The sequence below is a fragment of the Drosophila eugracilis genome, unplaced genomic scaffold (assembly GCF_018153835.1).
Source record: "Drosophila eugracilis isolate 14026-0451.02 unplaced genomic scaffold, ASM1815383v1 contig_1197, whole genome shotgun sequence".
In the NCBI taxonomy this organism is placed as follows: Eukaryota; Metazoa; Arthropoda; class Insecta; order Diptera; family Drosophilidae; genus Drosophila; species Drosophila eugracilis.
Window position 1 is genome coordinate 1247181 of NW_024571981.1, and position 18591 is coordinate 1265771.

General features: G+C 37.3%; 1 protein-coding gene across 2 annotated transcripts; it reads right to left on the reverse strand.

Annotated features, from left to right (window-relative positions):
- Window positions 1-396: 396 nt before the first annotated feature.
- LOC108115492 (protein FAM107B) lies at window positions 397-17652 on the reverse strand. 2 transcript variants are annotated; one of them, XM_017226977.2, is made up of 3 exons: window positions 17349-17652; window positions 958-1159; window positions 397-886 (listed from the first exon to the last, which is right to left on the reverse strand). In XM_017226977.2, the coding sequence occupies exons 2-3, from the start codon at window positions 1107-1109 to the stop codon at window positions 607-609; spliced, it is 432 nt and encodes a 143-aa protein (XP_017082466.1). In that variant the 5' UTR covers window positions 1110-1159; window positions 17349-17652; the 3' UTR covers window positions 397-606. The 2 variants fall into 2 exon arrangements, with proteins under 2 accessions (XP_017082466.1, XP_017082465.1); XM_017226976.2 differs by lacking the exon at window positions 17349-17652 and adding an exon at window positions 4335-4692.
- Window positions 17653-18591: the final 939 nt, after the last annotated feature.

The window sequence follows — 18591 nt, forward strand, 5'->3', positions numbered from 1 at the left end:
ATATAGTTCTGTAATCTGTTTAAATTTCTTTGCTTGACATAAAATAGTTGTTCTATATAGATCAAATATCTTTCGCCCAAGTTCGGTCTGTCTCTCTATCTTACTTCCTAACACACACACACATTGCCCTGTTTACAGCATTCTTTTTCTTTCGTTCTCACACTAATTTATAGATATACATATACATAACTCTATATACTAGATACATTATATTCAATTTTGTTTGTTTGTTTTCGATTTTGTTTTTGTTTTTGTTTTTTTTTGGAAGAAAAGGGTCCGTGTTTAGAAACTAAAACTTTATACACACACTCCTGGTTTATACACAACGAAATTGGCTCAAGAAAACTGTAACTTAGTTTAGTTAATTAGGCCTAACAAACTAAACAAGTAAATGGCTTACAGTCTAGGAGTAAACTTTAATTATCATAACCAACTAGTTTTGCATAATATCAAAATGAAAACCGCTCACAAAGTTAACACATAAAAAACACATGGTATCTCCTTACATACAATTTGGTTAGGTCTGTTACTAAAAAACTAAAACATTAATCATGCTGAGGATTATAGGATCTTGGGGGGAGTGGTAATCCGTGTGGGCTGCGCTCCTTAATTGTTGGCGTGCGCCGTACGCAGTTTGGCCCTCACATTCAGATACTCGGGATTCACGTACTGCCGCTCCTCGGCCTCCTCCTGATCCTGTTTCTGGGCCGCCGCCTCATGCTTCTGCGCCCGCTCCATGATCACACGGCCGAGTTCACCTTTCAGTCCAGGAATCCCGCCGACTATTTCCGCATCCGGCGAATGTTGCTCGGCGGCAGCATGTCGCTCCTTTTGCTTGTCGTAGGCACGTTGCAGTTCCGATTTTTGATTTAGCACGCTCTTGCCACTAGAAAATATTAGAAAATTACACATTATATTCCTTATAAAAAACTCTAAAAGAAGATCACAACTACTCACACTCTGGCATTGAACTTGAGTTCCCGATGCAGTTCCTTGCGATCCATGTTCTCCATGCAGGGATTGATGAGTTTCTTGGGCAGGATCAGACCATCGGAGTCCGTTTGGACGCCAGTGGGCGTGGCCGGCGGGGAGCTGGTCATGGACATCATCGTTCCGGCCGCGTTCTCAGCCTCCGACAGACTGTGCCTGAATTCTGTATCTGGAAGAAAGATGCAGAGAGTTCAAAGATTAGTGAATGGTTTCGCATTCTTTCCCACTCGTTTACTACACGGCAAGAAACTCTTTTAATTTACAGCCTTTACAGCAACAAAAAAATACCATAAAATATGATAATGCCTGTTTGATCTGCTTTTTTTCTTATCAGAACACTGATAAAAATACCCCACATTTTCTTCAGTGTACCTTTTGGATATTGTCGCCTTGTTTGACTGTGCCAAAGTTTAATTGGCACTTGGCCTTCCCCTCACAAATCAGTTCGGGCCTTAACCACCAAACAATGCCCACGACAACCGCTCGAGACCAGAACCCAAGAGAACCAAACAAAAGACGTCTAAAGCAACGTCGTCTTCGTCGTTTATTAAGGTTAAATATTTCTACCCATTCATGTCATTGTCAATTTGTTATTACAAAAAAAGATAAAAAAGAGCGAAAAAAAGAGCCAACAAACAACAGCTGTAAAACCGTAAAAAAAAATTATGGGAGGCGCAGAGGAACAGAAACTCGATTCAAGTCAGCGGTAAAGTTCTTTCCAAACGACTGTATTCTTCTCGTTCTGGTTCTGCTGTTCATTTCTTTTTTTTTTACATTTTTTACTGAACCGTCACCAGCGATGAACTTCTTTTGTTCACCCATCATATTAACCCACATCGCGGCGAACTAGTTAGTCGCTTCAAGCCCAAAACCTAAACTAGATTAATAGCCGATGATAAGGGACAGAGTGAAAATAAATAAAAATAAAAAAAAGAAAGAAAAAAGCGCTGAAAAGGGCAATGACATGGCTGAAAATGGTCTTCGCAAACTAAGATGAAAATCGCAATGGGCTCAGTTTGGTTACCATTCTTACGAGAATTCGCTGACTGCTGCACTGGGGAACTGTGCCAAAAAGTCACAATCAAAATGGCATTCAATTTGTATAATTCTGTGATAATTTAGCATAAAGCTAAATGGGAACAGCTTAATAAAGTTGGCCCAAAGCCAAAGGGCTAAGATTTAAAAAGTATTGAATTAAACCAAAAACCAAGTTGGAGTTTCCAAAAGTGGGACATCGATTTTTTGAGTTTAAGTAAACTCCGAAGATCAAACACGTAAGTGGGCCAGTTAAGGGTATTACTAAATGAAAAGTAAACAAGAGTAAACAATAATAACAACCTTTTTTTCACATCTCTTCAATCATTAACTCTTTTCTTTCCAATCATTCGCAAAACATAATATAAATTGGCAAAACTAGTTCACACGAGTCTCAGCATTTCTTCGAGAGGGTTAACCAACCTTAATTGGCCTCTCCGCTTGGAGTTCGCATTGGACAATCAATCAATCAATTTCATCAGAGGCATTTCAAACAATTCCACCGAATTATGGTCGATTCAATGGAAAAACATTCAAGATTTTATACAACAAACACAAACTCCTATTTGCCGACTCTAATGGCCATGAAAACGCTAGTCTTCAGTGTTTAACCTTTAACATTTTCAGGCCCTCGGGCTGAAAATATGACAAAACCATCTTTATCAGCCGGACTGCATTATGCTAAACAAGTTGTTCCATATGTGGCTCAATCGGAAATCGCATGCAAATCCGTTGTGATTGATTTTTCTTTGATTTCAAACATAAAATTTGCATTCGCCGACGACTCTGAGCTCGCAATTTGCATTTACATTTGCAGCGATGTCTGGTCTGGGATATTCTGATAGTTTTGCTCGAATTGACCTAATGTAACCATGTAAGGAAATGGGGAAAAACCTTTTTCTCTAATTGGTGTGGAAGCCTACCCTTTGATACCCTTTGCATGAAAGAAAGTGTACCTTTTTCAGTTTTAAGTCTAAAATTGTACTTTAAAGAGTGCATCTAAAACCTCTCATAGGTGTTAAAACACAATAAAAAGTAAATTAGTAGTAGACCATAAATCTAAACAAACTTCCAATTTCGATTACCCAAACTAGCGAGGGTATTTCAATCAGTTCCAGACGGGGCTTCACTTCACTTACTATATAACTTATACGATGTCCATCGTCGTACAACAAGTTTTCACTTGCGCAATCGAGTGGTTTGACTCGCCAGCAGACTCGCCCCACCTTAACCCCTTCAAACCCCAAACACTCTTTTAGAAAAATGTGCCCGACTCGCTTCCATGTGGGTTAATGAGTTGCACATGTGCTATGGGGTTTGGGTGTGAAATTAACTCGAATGAAATAAACGGCGGGTACTCCGGGTAAGGGAACAAAGTCGGAGACACCACAACAACCCACCACCCCCTTCCATACTCGGGCTAATTATATGCAATTTGTTTTCACCGAATGACCGGAGGCGACCCACTCTCTAAGCCACATAAATCAAGACAACATTGCAGTGCATTGTGTACACAATTTATGATATGGCTAGCATAGGGCTCTGGAAAATTATTATCATGTGCGGTCGCCAAACGAAAGTTTTCTTTGAAGACAGCCAAACCATTTAACCCGGTTAAGGGACCAACAAGCCATGACAGCACAGTTAAAGGCAAACCATTGTTATGGGTTGTCAAGGGTTAACTAGCTCAGATCGTTGCGATATCTATCACCAAAGGGCAGGGGAAATTTTCTTGATTTTCAATTCTCGGAATTATGGTTATAGCTCTGTCTAGGAGGTCTAAGAAAACTTGTCAAAGAAATAAAACTTTTCAGAGTTTTCAAATATTTCAAATTCACCTATGGACTTCTTATCAATAAGTCAAACTAAATGAATCCTATTCATCTGTGCCATATAATCCTTTTAAAAGCTTAAGCTAGATTTTCACAGTTTCCAAATGCTTTAGGAATATCCCTGAAGAGTTTTTTAAGATTTTTTCAAACCACAAAATACACAATATACTCATCACAACACCGAAACCTTTGTAGCTGAAAGACAACCTTATCAGACATGTCTCTTACAAATTTTCTACACTTTTACCCACATTTTAGAGGCAGTAGTTAATCATTTTACACCATCGCCGAAAGCCAAGTCGGTGGAAAAGCCAAAACAAAAGGAAATAGACACGATTTCACTGACTGAGAGTAGAAGAGTGTGTGGCTCTTTTGTCTGGCCATAAGAATGGCTTGAATAGAGTGATGAATAAGTGAGCAAATGAATATATTTATTAGGGAATGAATTATTCACGCGGCAGACTTGTGTTCACTCACTTTCAAAGATGGACATGCGGTTCATGATGTTACTTGAGATATTCGGCGTGGGTCGTTGCATTTTGATAACACAGCTTTTTGGCTCATCAAATGGCACTATTGTTATTTACAATTTTTCCTTCTTAGTTTATAAATTTTAAAACTTAACACCACACTTGAAATTTCTTTAAATGCGGAATTTTTTTTTAGTAATTTTTTATAATTTTCAAAGACAAGAAAAAAGAGTGTTGCTACGTTTTGTGATTTATTTTGAACAGCTGAGGTGTTGCTGGTGGTAAGAGTGCTGCAGCTGGTGGCTAATTGTGGCTCACATCTTATTAACACAGTCACTTTCGCTTTCCTCGACGTTCTTATCAACGCAACAAACGGCTAAAAACTGCGAGCCGAGAAGGAAAATGTTGGTAACCGGACCCCTGCAATCGATTGCTGCTGCTGCTGCTGCTGCTGGTGCTGCTGCTGCTGCAACTTTGTGCAGTGCAACGCCAACACGTAACGCGTTTGGCTCGCTATTTTAGGCTTCCTCATTTGCAGCAGCTAACCAAACACGGCAGGGTTGAAAAACGGGGTTGGGTTTATGGGGTGTTGGGGCTGGAATGGGTGTTTTTTTTTCTTAGTTTTATTTTTTTATATGCCGCCGGACTGGCTTATGCAAGCCGAACAAACGACCAAACAACAGCTGACCCAGATATGCATTTTAGCCACGAACGAAACGGCATACTTAGAACACAACATGGCCAGCGGTGAACTAAAGCCAAAACGGATTAAATCCTTCAAAAAGTGAAAGCTCTTTGTGCTCAATCAAACACCCCAACCTCCAAGTGCACATGCTCATATGAGTCTTCTCTATTATCGAATTGTAACTAGTTAGTTAGGTACTAGTCGCACTTTTGAATACCCTTTTTTAAGGACTTCTATTCAATGGTTGAGAGCTCACTTTTAAGGCACTTTCTTCAAAATCAATCCAATATAAATTACTAAAAAAACAACCAACTAAATATTAACTCCATAAAATATTATAAAGTTAAATATTTGTTAAGTACATAGTACTACATTAATAATTATAAATAATATTAGTTAGCACAAGTAATTAAGTTAATATACCAAAAAATACTTTTAATCTAACATTCAAAAACAAAAATTATTACCAAACTTTTCTAAATTTTAAAGGTTTTTCAAAGTAAAGTTTACTAATATTATAACCTCCAAATCACTGCCTTGATTTATGATCCCCCATTCTTTTCAGCGCAATATGTCAGCTGGCGCAAGGATGTTGCATGTTGGATGTGGCATTTGGCAGTGGCAGCTGGGGGTGGTAGCCTTGACCCGACGCCATCGCCCGTCTGCATAAAGGACACACGTGTGCAGGATAACAAAGGAGCCGACAAAGGGGAGGGATAACAGCCTCCTACCGGCAGAAGCTTTTCCGGAAGCTTCACTCTCTCTCTCTCTCCCTCTCGCTGGTTCCATCGTTCTCTTTCTATTTCTGTATATCCATCTCTCGGGAATTTTGTAGGAGCATCGGCAGCCTCCTCCTGGGGAAGAAAATGGAAAATCGACAGCCAAAGGCGAGCGTTTTCCAGCTTCCGTTTCCTGACCGCCTGGTGCTAATTGGCTCCATGGAGAAAATGGCTGCTTCACACGCAACACAAACAAAGTCGCGGCCCCGCCAGCGTCTTTTTTCCCAGCATTATCCGACCCCTTCGTAAGATGGAAGTCTAAGACATGGACCAACTTCTTGGACGGCAGACAATCCAATAAAAAATTGGTCCTTCAGCAGGGGAAGTTGCAGCCACTCCAGTATTTCTCCAGCCGAAAAACGGGGTGGTTGTCACAGGTGGGCGGGTGTTTCGGTGGCCGGAGCTGTGGTGTTAACAAGGGGGCGGAACCGGGAGCCCGCCATTGAGCAACTCTAACTCAAATACTCCGCCTCAAATCAACCGGCGAGCAGAAAATGGCACAAGCTCGATGCCAGACAGGAGCAACAGGAGTCGCCAAACAGGAGCTATGACGTAAGCAACAGGACAAGACAGAGATAGGTAGAATGGTAGTGAGATGTACAGCAAGGAGTGGGCTAGAGATGTTGAATGCTTTTACACAGAGAGAAATGGTTTGTTCTAGTTTTTATCACATTACAAAAAGGTTTTCATTTGAAAAGGCTTTATTTTTAAGAGGTTTTGCAACTGTTCTTAAATTATTTTATTACATTTTTTATTAATTATAATGTTATATTACTTTAAACTACCAATTAAGTTATATCTAACTTGTCATGATAAGTTTTCTCCCTGTGCACAGAGCTTTTGGTTGTCGTGAAAGCTTTTGTCAACCGAACAAGCACTGCATTTTACCTCTCTGTCTAGCGCTGCTTGCCTTCTCCTTCTGTGATGTCATATATTCATCGACCCTTGGGGAACCCTCGCGCTTTCTCACTCACTCTTGCCTGGGGTTTGTGCGAAAAACATCAATAAATAGATTTCCCTGATTTTTCAACAGGATAGCAGAAATGCCAGCAAAAGTCAGCAAACAAACAATCACAAATCGTCACCCAAACCTCCCTCTAACTTAACACCCCCCTAACCCTCCTTCCAATGCATAAATATTCGCCAACAGACATAAAAGCTTTTGGGTATTGTATTTCTAGTAAAGGGGGCTCGTCGCTCGGCTGTCTTTCTTCAGCTGCTGCCTGTGGGTTAATCAGCTGTGCGCTTGTGTAGTCAGGGGTTAAGAGGTTGCCTTGCTAATTTCCACAGGAGTTTTTCATACCTTTCTAGCTAAAAACAAAATAAAAATAAAATTGGGGTTGGTTGTTTACCACAAAGTGAGTATGTTTGTTTGCCTGTTGTAAATATTTAGACAACAAGGCCAGAAATAACAGAAATGGAAACAGGCAAAAACAGTTCAATAAATAAACCAGGCAATTGAGACTTGTGTTTTTGGCTAAAAGCAAATTTGTGTATGATATGGATTTTTGGCCAAAACTTTTATATAGTATCCCCTTGAATGGATTAAAAACTCTTTTTGTGTTTGCAAAATTCTTGAGCTCGTTTATCGCCAACGAAAGAGTGACAAGTTTTCCTCACAACTTTTCAATTTTCTTTTGTGTCCGAACTTGGTTGGCTAGAAACTTAAAAAGATGAAGTTTTTTGTGATTGCTGGGTGGACAGAAAAACCATAAGAAAACTGCTCAAATGAAAAATATTACACTTTTAGGTAAACTAACGAAATGAAATGAAAATGTTAAAGATTTTTATGGTTAACTTTGTTTTAGTAATATTATGTTCTCTTAAGTTTAACTCATTTATGATAAGCAAGTATCTTCTAGCAATCCCCAGTTAAAGTTGCACATTTCTTTAGCTTTCCTTTCATCATTTTCCTGACCTGCCCTTTCTGATCCCTCTCATCTTGGTCACTAAACCCAATTGCTCGATGGGCTCTGTTTCAGTGAAATAAACCCCTATAGCCTTCGGCTCGTTGAGGGCGCGTGTTAGTCATAGAAATTTTATATTTACTATTTATTTGTGTTTGGCACATCGACTTGTGTTTGTCTGCCAACAAATAGCACGCAAGGCTTTTCCTATTAACTAACCACCACGCTCCTCTCCCCTCCCCCCCTTTTCATTTCAATCCCCTCTTTTCTCTTCTTGAAACCTTTTTCCTATTTTTCCTTTAATTTTAATGGCGTGTCAGAATTTATTGGCCACGTTTAGTCGGCCGTTTGAGCCCCACGCCCATCGCTAATTATCCGGCAGGTGAGTCATGAAATTAGCTAATCTGCCACTCCCCCTCTAGCGCCTATTTTTCGCCGTTTTTTTTTGTTGTATTTTGTGGTCAATCACCCAGCGGGAGATGCAACCACAGGAAGTCGTCCAAGTGGCCAAAGGCATTCGGCAATGTAAGTCAGTCATTCCCCAGCTACAAAGTGGCTTACCGGCTTTCACCTGATACGCCTCCCCTCTTAACCGCCCCTCTTAAAACTGTCCACTTCAGTCACTCATTCAGTCATTCATTCAGTCGGTGGCAACCACTAATTTTCCGCGTCGACATCGTTTGTCGTCTTGTACGCGCTTTTAATAACAATTTTCAGTTTAATTTCTTGCATTTTTTTTATATCTTTTTTTATTTTTTTTTTTATTTTTTGGTTTTTTGGCTAAGCAGCTTGACGAGTGGACATAAATAAAAAAAAACCGGTCAAAGTCCAAAAACCGAAAACACTTGGCATTGCGCAATGGGAAAGCCTGAAAAACTAAAACCTGGCAATGGGACACCAAATGCTTACTGGGAATTAAGGGAAAACTTTGTAAAAACTAAAGAAAATAACCCAACCAACCAACTCCCTGAAGTACTGACCTTTCCTTGGAACTCACTTTGGCCCCAAACTGCGAAACATTCCAAGAAATCCAAATCGGAATCGGGGACCAGGCATTAAATGCATTTCTAAATCTAAACAGAGATTTGCTAAATAAACAAACCAACTCAGCAGCCCCAAACACACACATGTGGCATGCCCAATTCAACATTCCGCATTAACAATAACACAAACAATTCAACCGACCCCACACCACAAAAAGAATTTTTCAACAATAAACAGAAAATTTGTTTTTCCCGCGAGCCGAAAGCGTTTATAGTTCGAAAAACTAGAAGGAAATATTGTTTAACAGGGTTCGACTAGGAAATACTTTACGACCTCAAAATTAATCGAACTATTAAATATAATAGTTATATTGATATATTACTATATTATTTAAGCTGTACAAACTCTATAAGTCTAGTAATAAAACCATAAAGTCTTTTTCTTTCTCTAAAAATAATATCACATTAATTCTTCTCTTAATTACGAAATAAAAAATATTAAAAAATAAGTTATTAATAGTCTTATAATTCCATAATTTCATATAACCAACATACCCCTAATAACTAACAAAACCCAGGGTACTAAAGTATGGGGCGCTGAGCAAGTCCATTAAAAGAATTTCGTAATCGAAATCCCGCATCGAGCCAATCAAGCTAAAAATTCTGAACCCATAGCCCATCCACATGCGGGTGCAAAACGCTTATCAGCCGGAATAATAATAGCTTGGACAACAACGAAATCCACATGAAATAAATTTAATAAACATTTTTTATGATTGCTCTTCATTTCACTGCCTTTGTTTCCCGAGCTTTATGGAAATTTGTTAGTTTTTGATGTAGCCAAATAATAATCTCAAGTTTTTTTTTTGCGGGATAAGCGATTATATTTAGGCAAATATTTGGCCATGAACGAGCATTAAAACGCGGACGTCAGTTCAGATAAGATTTGGAGAAATCATAAAATAGTACGTACGAGTATAATATCCACATGGCAAATGTTGAAAACTGTAAACTGAAAACTTAAATGACGGAAAGCGTAAAAGTTTTAGCTGTTCTTTGAAAATATCATTAGATTTTATGCCTCCATTTGCAAAGGGAATGTTTTAAGTTATGGAATGTGTATGTTATTGATGCTAAATGGGTCATACGAAAGTACTTTTCTTTATAAAGAACGGTAATAGTTGTATATTTAAAATCTCAAAAGAAATTAGAAAACTCTTTAATATTTTACAAGCATTCAATAGGATTAATATTATTGAAGATATCATACCATTTTGGTATATAATCACCTCATTTTCAAAACTCTTTCACACAGGTGGCTGGCATAAGGTATTTTCTAGCAGGCTAAGTTTTTATAATAGCTTCGTTTTGTGTTTATAAATAAGCTGATAACTCACCAAAAATCCATCTGAATATCTGAATAAGATTCTTTAAATAGCTTAGGTACTCACGCCTAATGATCTCATTCCATACGTATTCGATCCAAAATCAGATCTCTATATGAAGTGTGGACTGCATTTATGACATAATTTGAGGGTTATTAAAGTCGAATGCCTGGGCTGCCGTTTGTCGAAATGGGTCATAAATTCGATTAGTTAATATTCAATGGACATAATGCATTCCCCCCCCCCTTGGAAAATACTAGACAGCGGCGGCGTCTTAACAAGAAATGACTTTAAATCATAATGCGTGTAAATGAGCATTACAACAAAATGGCCTTGTCAGGCCGAAAAACCAGTAACAACAATGGCCAAAAGCAACAAACATTAAATTAGCCAATCAAAGCAGAAAACAAAAAAAAAAACATTTCACGCGCTCGCAGACAGCAATAATCATTTCAAACGCGGCTTACAAACGAAACCAAAAAAAAAGAGTTTAAATAATTTTATATAAGCCACCAGACGCTGAAGAAATTGCAGCACTTAACGTATAAAAATTTGTGTTTTACCAACCGGCTTAAAAAATAAAAACGCTAAACGTTAAAAACAATTAAAAGCGCTAAAAAGCATTCCGCAGCCTTTCACTCTTTTTTTTTCATTTACTCGCATATATCTTCCATGACCAAGCAAAATCATTTGCCTAGACGAAAAAACCTCAATTGAAATTTTTTATTATTTGATAACTCCATTAAAACCCCAACAACAGCAGCAACAACAACAAATCAATCAGTTGCGGAAACGGAAAAAAATTCGCGAAACAAAAGAAATCAAACGGAACCAATCGAAGGAAAGTAAAACGAATTTGCATAAACAAAATGAATCAAAGAAGATTTATGGAGGAAACTATAGTTGTACGACTTTGATTGAAATCAAAACCAATCAAATTTGTCTGCAGTAAATAAAATAACAACTTTTTAACTATGCAAAAGATATACATACATTTTTTTGAGTTAGATAAACTTTAAACTGGTTTTTTAAAACATAAAAAAAGCATTAAAATCTTTAAAAAGACATTTGTAAGAAAAAATAAATCCATAATTTGGTTTATTTTTATACTTTAATCTTTCCTTTCGAATGCATTAAATAGCCATATCATTTAGTCGCTGACGTCATCTTAGGATTCCAAAGTAATTCCATTTACTTATCGTTATTTCTCTGTTTTTTGTTCTCGTTTGTTATACATTTTTCTCTCTTTAAGACTCTCTTCTATGATATTTCTACTTATTTATTGCGTTTTGTGTTTATTTTTTGTATCGCATGCAACAAGTTTCTTACATTGAAATATCAAAAATGTTCACAGGAAACCATCAAAATGCGCAGCGCGAAGTCCGAAATCGAACAAGGCTCTCTCTCCTATCTCTATCTCTTTCTCATCCGATATATGTATCTCTTTCTCGAGTGAGTGTTTGGTTTTTGGGGTGTTGTGTTTTCATGTATTGCCCTCTGCTCTCTGCTCTTTTCTCCGCAGTTTTCCTCATTTTCTTCACTTTACTTTTCTGCCTATTAAAGGCCTCGCGTCATTGCACTTCATATGGTTGTTGTTGGAACAAGTAGGGGCGGTGGTGGGTGGTAAAAACACACACACACACACACATACATTAAACAGAAGAAAAGATGTACCCCCAATTTTAGAGTTGGGGAACTGCGTCACGGGGTTGCCAATGGCAGGGAGCCAAAACAAATGTTAGGGGAAAAAGCATTGGGGGTGGCTGCCGTGTACAGTGGGGCTTGGAAAATTATCCACAGCTGTTAATGCAATTATCACCCCACAGAAGTGCTCAATGTGCGATGAATTGCAGTAAACTGTCAATTACGTCTGTTACATAATTCAATTTTCCCATAAACGACGAGCAAATGTCAATTTGTTTTGGCATTTAGATGCAGATGCACCTTATCGTTTTTTGTCAAGTTTATAAAATGTTATTTGCTTATTTGTTTAGTTAAATTTAGAACTCATCTCTAGATTTTTTTTAGATTTTTTTTAGATGTTAGTCAACTGAATTTGGAAAACACAATTATCTCATTGGTTTACTCATTAATGAATAAGCTACTTGCTAAGTAATAATTTTAAAAACATTGCTTACAAATGTAAACAAATGACTATCGAATATTCAGCAGTTAGTTAACTTGTTGCAAGACACATTAACCATTAAACTTGCATCTAGAAAATATTGTTTATTTGGTTAACCCAGAAAATCATCGAGGGTTAACCAAAGATCAACCTTGAAGATAGCCATAGTACATCATCAGACAGACTTATAGATGGTGTAACCAATTTCCATATTCAATGCGATTCGGCACACTGTGACTGCGGCTGTGACCGATGACGAGATGGCCATTAACTATAGGCAAGCAAATGCGATGAAGATGGTGGAAAAACAAGACAATTCAACTGTCGACGGTTTGCCGCGGTTGAAAAGTCAAAGTCAAATGCAAGACATAATACAATAAAGCAATCCGGCTAAAAGAAACAAGAGCAGCAACAACGTCCGACCAACAATAATCGCAGAAAGGAAAACAAGTTTTCACTTTTTTATATATTTTTGAGTTACTCAGGTTCGGGTTGGGGTATTCATTTCCAAACGCGATTCAATTGCAATTGCTGTTGTTGTTGGTTGTTGGTTGTTGGCTGTTGCTTGTTGCTTTCGTAGTTTGTTGCTGTTATTGTTGGTTGTCGCTTGGGCAAATTGTGGCCATAATGATGAATTGCATAAGCCGGAATCGTAATTACAATCAGTGACTACGACCGCTTCAGTTGCTCATCCGCTTTTGGTCATACAGTCCAACTTCCCGAATGTTTGATATTAAAAAATCTTAACAAAAGGTTGAAAATTTTCAAGACACTACATTCGTCAGAAATATGTTATCCAATTTTTAATGAAATAGTTTTGACTTATCAGTAAAGTTCTTGCGATAAGAAAAATAAACTAATAAAATATTTCTTAGAAAAACTAATTTAAACTATTATTCATTTTTTTTACAGCAATAAATTCTTTTAGCTAGAGTTATTTTATATCACAAACTACAGTCAACCTCCAGTCAGGCTCCCTCTGTGATTGCCTTGATCAGGCCCAAACCTGATCTTATCTCTCAATCGCCTCTTTCTCTGCAGTTTTTCGCAGGAGTTGCAGCTCTTTTCGGGGAGCCACCTTATCAAGCTCGCGAATTACGCGCTTTTCAAAATCTCCACACAAAACATGACCATATAAGGAGTCGCATGGCAACCAAAAAAAAAAAGGCAAAAACAAAAAACATGAGCAAAACGTACACAAATGGCTATTTTTGTGGCGCACAACAACAACAACACTGAGTGCCATGATTACGTATCAAGCACATGGCCTACGCCCCTCCTTATTTGCACCCTCTGCCACTTACAATTATCGCCCCTCCCCCAAACAGCCAAAAAAAACTTTTCATTCATTCAACCAGCGCCTGTTTGCTCCCATTTTACCCTATATCATAAGGGGGATATATATTAACTGATCCATAAGGGTTGCCAATGATTCTTCTATAAGCCAATAACCTTTGGTCCTCTTATCTTTACCAATAAGATAAGATTAAGCTGAGAGAACTGAGACGTAATAGCTGATAACTAGGTTATCTTTGTGCTTTCTTTTAGATAACTTCTTTATGAGTTTAATATAGGAATTACTTAAGATTTACATATTTAGTATTAAAATATTGCTAAATTATTGATAAAATGTTTACTTATCATTATTTTCTTAAGTAATATAATTTTTTATAAAAGAAAGATTCGTCTTTTACAATCACATTTACCCTTAAATAAATAAATAATTAATTACTTTGATTACTTTTTGCAACAGTAAAACTTTACTACATATTTACACAATTACTTATATGGTTCTTATCCTTAAGATAACATATTTATAGAAAGAGTATTTATAAAGCGTGTTGAGCCCATTTCCGCTGTTCTTTTTCACTTTGATAGCTTGGCTGTGTGACCTTGCTGCCTACTTTTTTGTATCGCCTTTTTTTTTGCAAATCTAATCCGAATGGGAAGCAAAACACCAGAAATGGGAATGTGCTTTCAATTGGCATTTACATGTTATGCTATGTAGTTGACCTAATCGTAATTTGAGCAAACAAATGTAAAGCGCAAAAAAGAATTATCTGCTACAATGGCGATAAATTTAAAGCTTGTTTTGGTTTTCAGGGTTTGTACATGGCAATGAATTTAATTTTATAATATAGAATGAGATTAATCAATTGTGTTATTTTGCTGAATTTTAAAAATTCTTTAAATACCATCTGTGCGAATTTTAAATATATTTAACATCTGCGGGGATTGGCAAGTCCTGCAAAAATGAACTTTTTGTTTGAAAATTTGAATATGTCAGGGGTTTAAATGGTCCATCAATCAAGCCAAGATTAATAGCTTGCAATCGCGGTTAATATTTTTTGTGTTTCTTTTTTTTAGGTGTCTGAGCTCATCAGTGAAAATTTATCAATCATTAACCCAACCCAAATGGGTAGCCATGTGATGAGCACAAGGGTTAATGATGCAAAGAGGACAACAAAATAACCAGTAATTAGAAATTCATAGATAAAAATCAACTAAAATATGAAGCTCTATAACATATACACGCTTATAACTGAAACATATGAGTGGAGTAATAACAAGAATGTGGAAAAGAGATGGGCAAGAAAGCCGAAAAGGGCCTGGGATCTACATACCATCCCCAACATGCGAGTAAGAAAGAGAGAGTATACCCATGGACATGCTAATCACGAACACAATGAAAACGACATGAACAAAACAAAAACGAAAAAGAACCGAAGAGAAACCCACAAAACCCGATTCGACAAAAACGATGCCTGCTGCTGAACTTTCTCGGCGCCTGTTCAAATAAGTTTCAAATTTTGACAAATAAAACCATGGTTTTGTAATTTACGAGCATTCCGAGCTGTTTTCATAATGATTGAGCGCCCGAGCTGAGTGGAGTGTTTGCAGTTCTCGATTCTCGTTTTCTCGGGTTCTTGAGTTTCTCGGTTCCCAGTTCCCAGGGGAGTGAAAAAAAACAACAGAGAAAAAACAAAATAAGGACCTCTTCATGTCTCTTATTTATTCTGCTTCTCTTTCTATCTCCAGGCTGACAAACCGTGCAATAAAACGGGATTATGTACGAGTGTGTTTTCGGTGTCTACTGTTTGTTTGTATGTACCCGATACAGTGATAATTCCCTAAATTACTCCATATCAAATTTGAAATTTATTTTGATTTTAAATAATTCAAAGAATTTTTGGGATGCTGATTAATAAAATAGCACACAATAACTTTTTAAAGATTACATATTTTTATGCATCTCCCAGCCTTTGAAGTAGTTTATATCATACATATTTATTTTCAGAACTGTCGGCTTGTAAATGTGTTTCATTTATTAATTTTTGTAGATCATTACTTAAAACGTTAGCCTTAGAGACGTACCACTGTAAGTAGGGAGCCCTTTTTTAACCAGTTGGTAGGGTTAGGCAGTTGCTTCGGGATGCAGGCTGGAAGGATGGTGGTTGTTGGTGCCTAAAGAAGCTGCAACCGTCGGACGGAATGTGTCTAGACGTTTGATTACCGGGACAGACGCAGACGCAGATCGCGAGGTCGTGGCACAGTGGACTTAACTGGAGGTTTAAGCGTGGCTCTCTAATCGTAATTGCCCCCGATTTTTTATGCCACTTTATTGGTTTTTTGGGCTTGGCTTGAGTCAAGCTGACATAAAGTGTTTGCTTATCAGCCTTTTTTCCGTTCCCAGGCGGTCACTGTTGGTCTTGTCATCGATGACACAGTGGTGTGAAGCAGATAATGGAATAAGTGCCAAAATGGGTGGGTAATTAGGTTTGGAATTTATGGCACCATGTCTAAATATGATTATACACTATAAGCCCAATACTAATGTCATTTGGGAGTGCTAAGAATGCGGTTTGCATTTTGGTTGAAAAATCCAACCGAACAGGTTTCAAAGAACCGCACTTAACAATGCTAAATCAAAAAAAAACTAAGACATTCTTTCAAAATGAATGGTGATACGTTCTATATGACTTTAAAAGACAATATTATTATTATTATAATACATTACATACTTATATCATGTAGTTTTGAAAAGAGGCACATTTTTTAAATCTCATTGTGGATGATTTGAAAAATAATCTAGGGATCTTAAACTGGAAGATCTTTAGATAAAAAGAACCCCTGTTAAGGATCGCTTAGAGAAAGGAAAACTAGACTTCTGTTAAATAATCACTTAATGTATTATATCCGGTTTATAGCGTTATAAGAACAAAGATGATTACAAGACAAGGATCTACGGTAAACAATCCGGTTTTTGGGATTACGCCATCAAGCCGGTTTATAAGCCCGGTTCAGGTCCAAATGTTCAAATCGCATTCCTGAATTCGCCACACCATATCGGTTTTGGATTCTCGATTCTCAAGGTAACCCGATGCTGACCAATTCCCGTGACAGGAAAGAAGGCACGTAATCTTGTTCAGGGTTGCTGGCAATCGGAATCTGGCTCTTTTCTACCTGACTGCATTCGACATTTGCGCATATTATTCGAATCGTCAGTTTTTATTCCTAATTTCGTCACAGCGCATTAATCAGCATTGTGTTACCCTTTGTTTTATTGTGCATATTTCAAATCCCATATTTCACCATGGATAAATATATATTTGAATTGCTCAATTCCCTGGGGATTACAATTTATAGTTAGGGTTGATATTAAACTAGAGGTGAGGTTACAGATAAAATAAGGTTCTAGGGATATCATAAAATAGTTGACTCCTTAAAAAGTGCCTTAAAACCTGAATGCATTTGTTTATTATAATTTTCCTATAAATAATCTTAAAGTATTAAGAATTAGGGGTCCTACCTTAAAATAAATTTATCATTTCAACATGCAATATTTTGCTCTGAATAAGTTTTTATTTCTCACTGGGCCTGCCATAAAGACCTATGACAACCACTGTGCCTCAAAAATCAAGGACTCTCGATGGTTGGGCTAAATTTTTTGCACATTTGCGGGGTACTTTGTGCACAAAGGTCAAAGGGAGGCGCAAATCAAAAGAGGAGCCATTGAACGGGGGCCTTGACTTTTGCACTTTTGGCAAATGTTTTTTATTATACAGCAGGACATTTAGCGAAAACGGACGAAGGACAAACAAACGCAATTGAGAAAAAAAATGTTTGCAAAAATACCGAAAGATATGTGAAACTCACCACAAATGCCACAAGAGCCTGCTCAAGAGTGTGGTGAAATCCCGGCTGAGGAGGGTTTGGGGGTGGTGGCGCAGGAGTTGAAGGTGGATAAACTGGAAATTCTGCCTCTCGACGATGTTTTGATTTTTCGCTGTCTCTCTCTTTCGCTCAGCTGCTTCTGCTTTTTCGGTTTGTTTATGTGTAATCCTTTTGTTTCTTTCGCTTTTGGCGCGCGAATTTTTCTTTCTTGTTGTTGTTTTATTGTTGCTAACGTTGTTGTTGCCGCTAAGCAATTTGCAATGCAATTTTTCAACACACGCGAAACCGTTTTGTTGTTGCCTTTGTTATTGTTGCGTTGGCCGTGTGATTGCGGTTATTGTTGTTGCTGTCGTATCTTTTGCAACTTTTTTTTCACAATTTGCATTTCACGTTTTATTTTTTTTTTGCAGCAGCTTCGACGACTTTGACTTTGTTGCACAAACACATACGGAGAAACAGGCACAGACACACAATTCACTTTAACGAACTGAAAACAACAACAAAACAATCCGAGGAAGCTGCTGGCGTCTTTTCTTCTTTGATTTTGTTTTCCCAAGATTACAAATCCGATTTTACTGCCTGAATTTTATTGTTTCTTCGCGAATCTATCGTTATTTCCGTTAACAGACATTCGAAAACCGAATTGTTCGACGTATTTTACGCTTACATTAATATATCATCACATAAATATTTACTTTTTATAAAATCAGATATCATCTCGTGTTATTTAGCGCGACAAATCGGCTCCCGATGTTTTCTCGTCTCTCATTTGTTTTATTCTTCGCTCAAAAAATTACAGACTTCGTCGTTTGCGAGTTGCTTTTATAGATTTTCTTTAATGTTGCGAGAGAGCTAGCGGGTAAAACCCGTTTTTAACCGTTTAGCAGCATGTTGCTAGCAATAAGTTTCCCGCAGTGTTGCATTTAAAAGTTGTCTATAGTTACTTAATAGCTAGAAAATATAGCGAGTTGAAATTTAATTTAATAAATAAATATATTCCTAAAAGAAATTCGTTTGTCTTATAAAAATAATTTAACTCAATAGCTATTTTATCTTCTCTTACATGTAGTGTGTCGTTTTTGAAATCCATATACGCATAAGGCCTATCTGCTTAAATTAGTTATTTAAACATACTGTTTCAAAAATGGAAAAAAGCTTATAGCTTTAAAAAGATAATAATATATATGATGAAATTAAGAAATTTAAATTTCATGTACAGATTTGT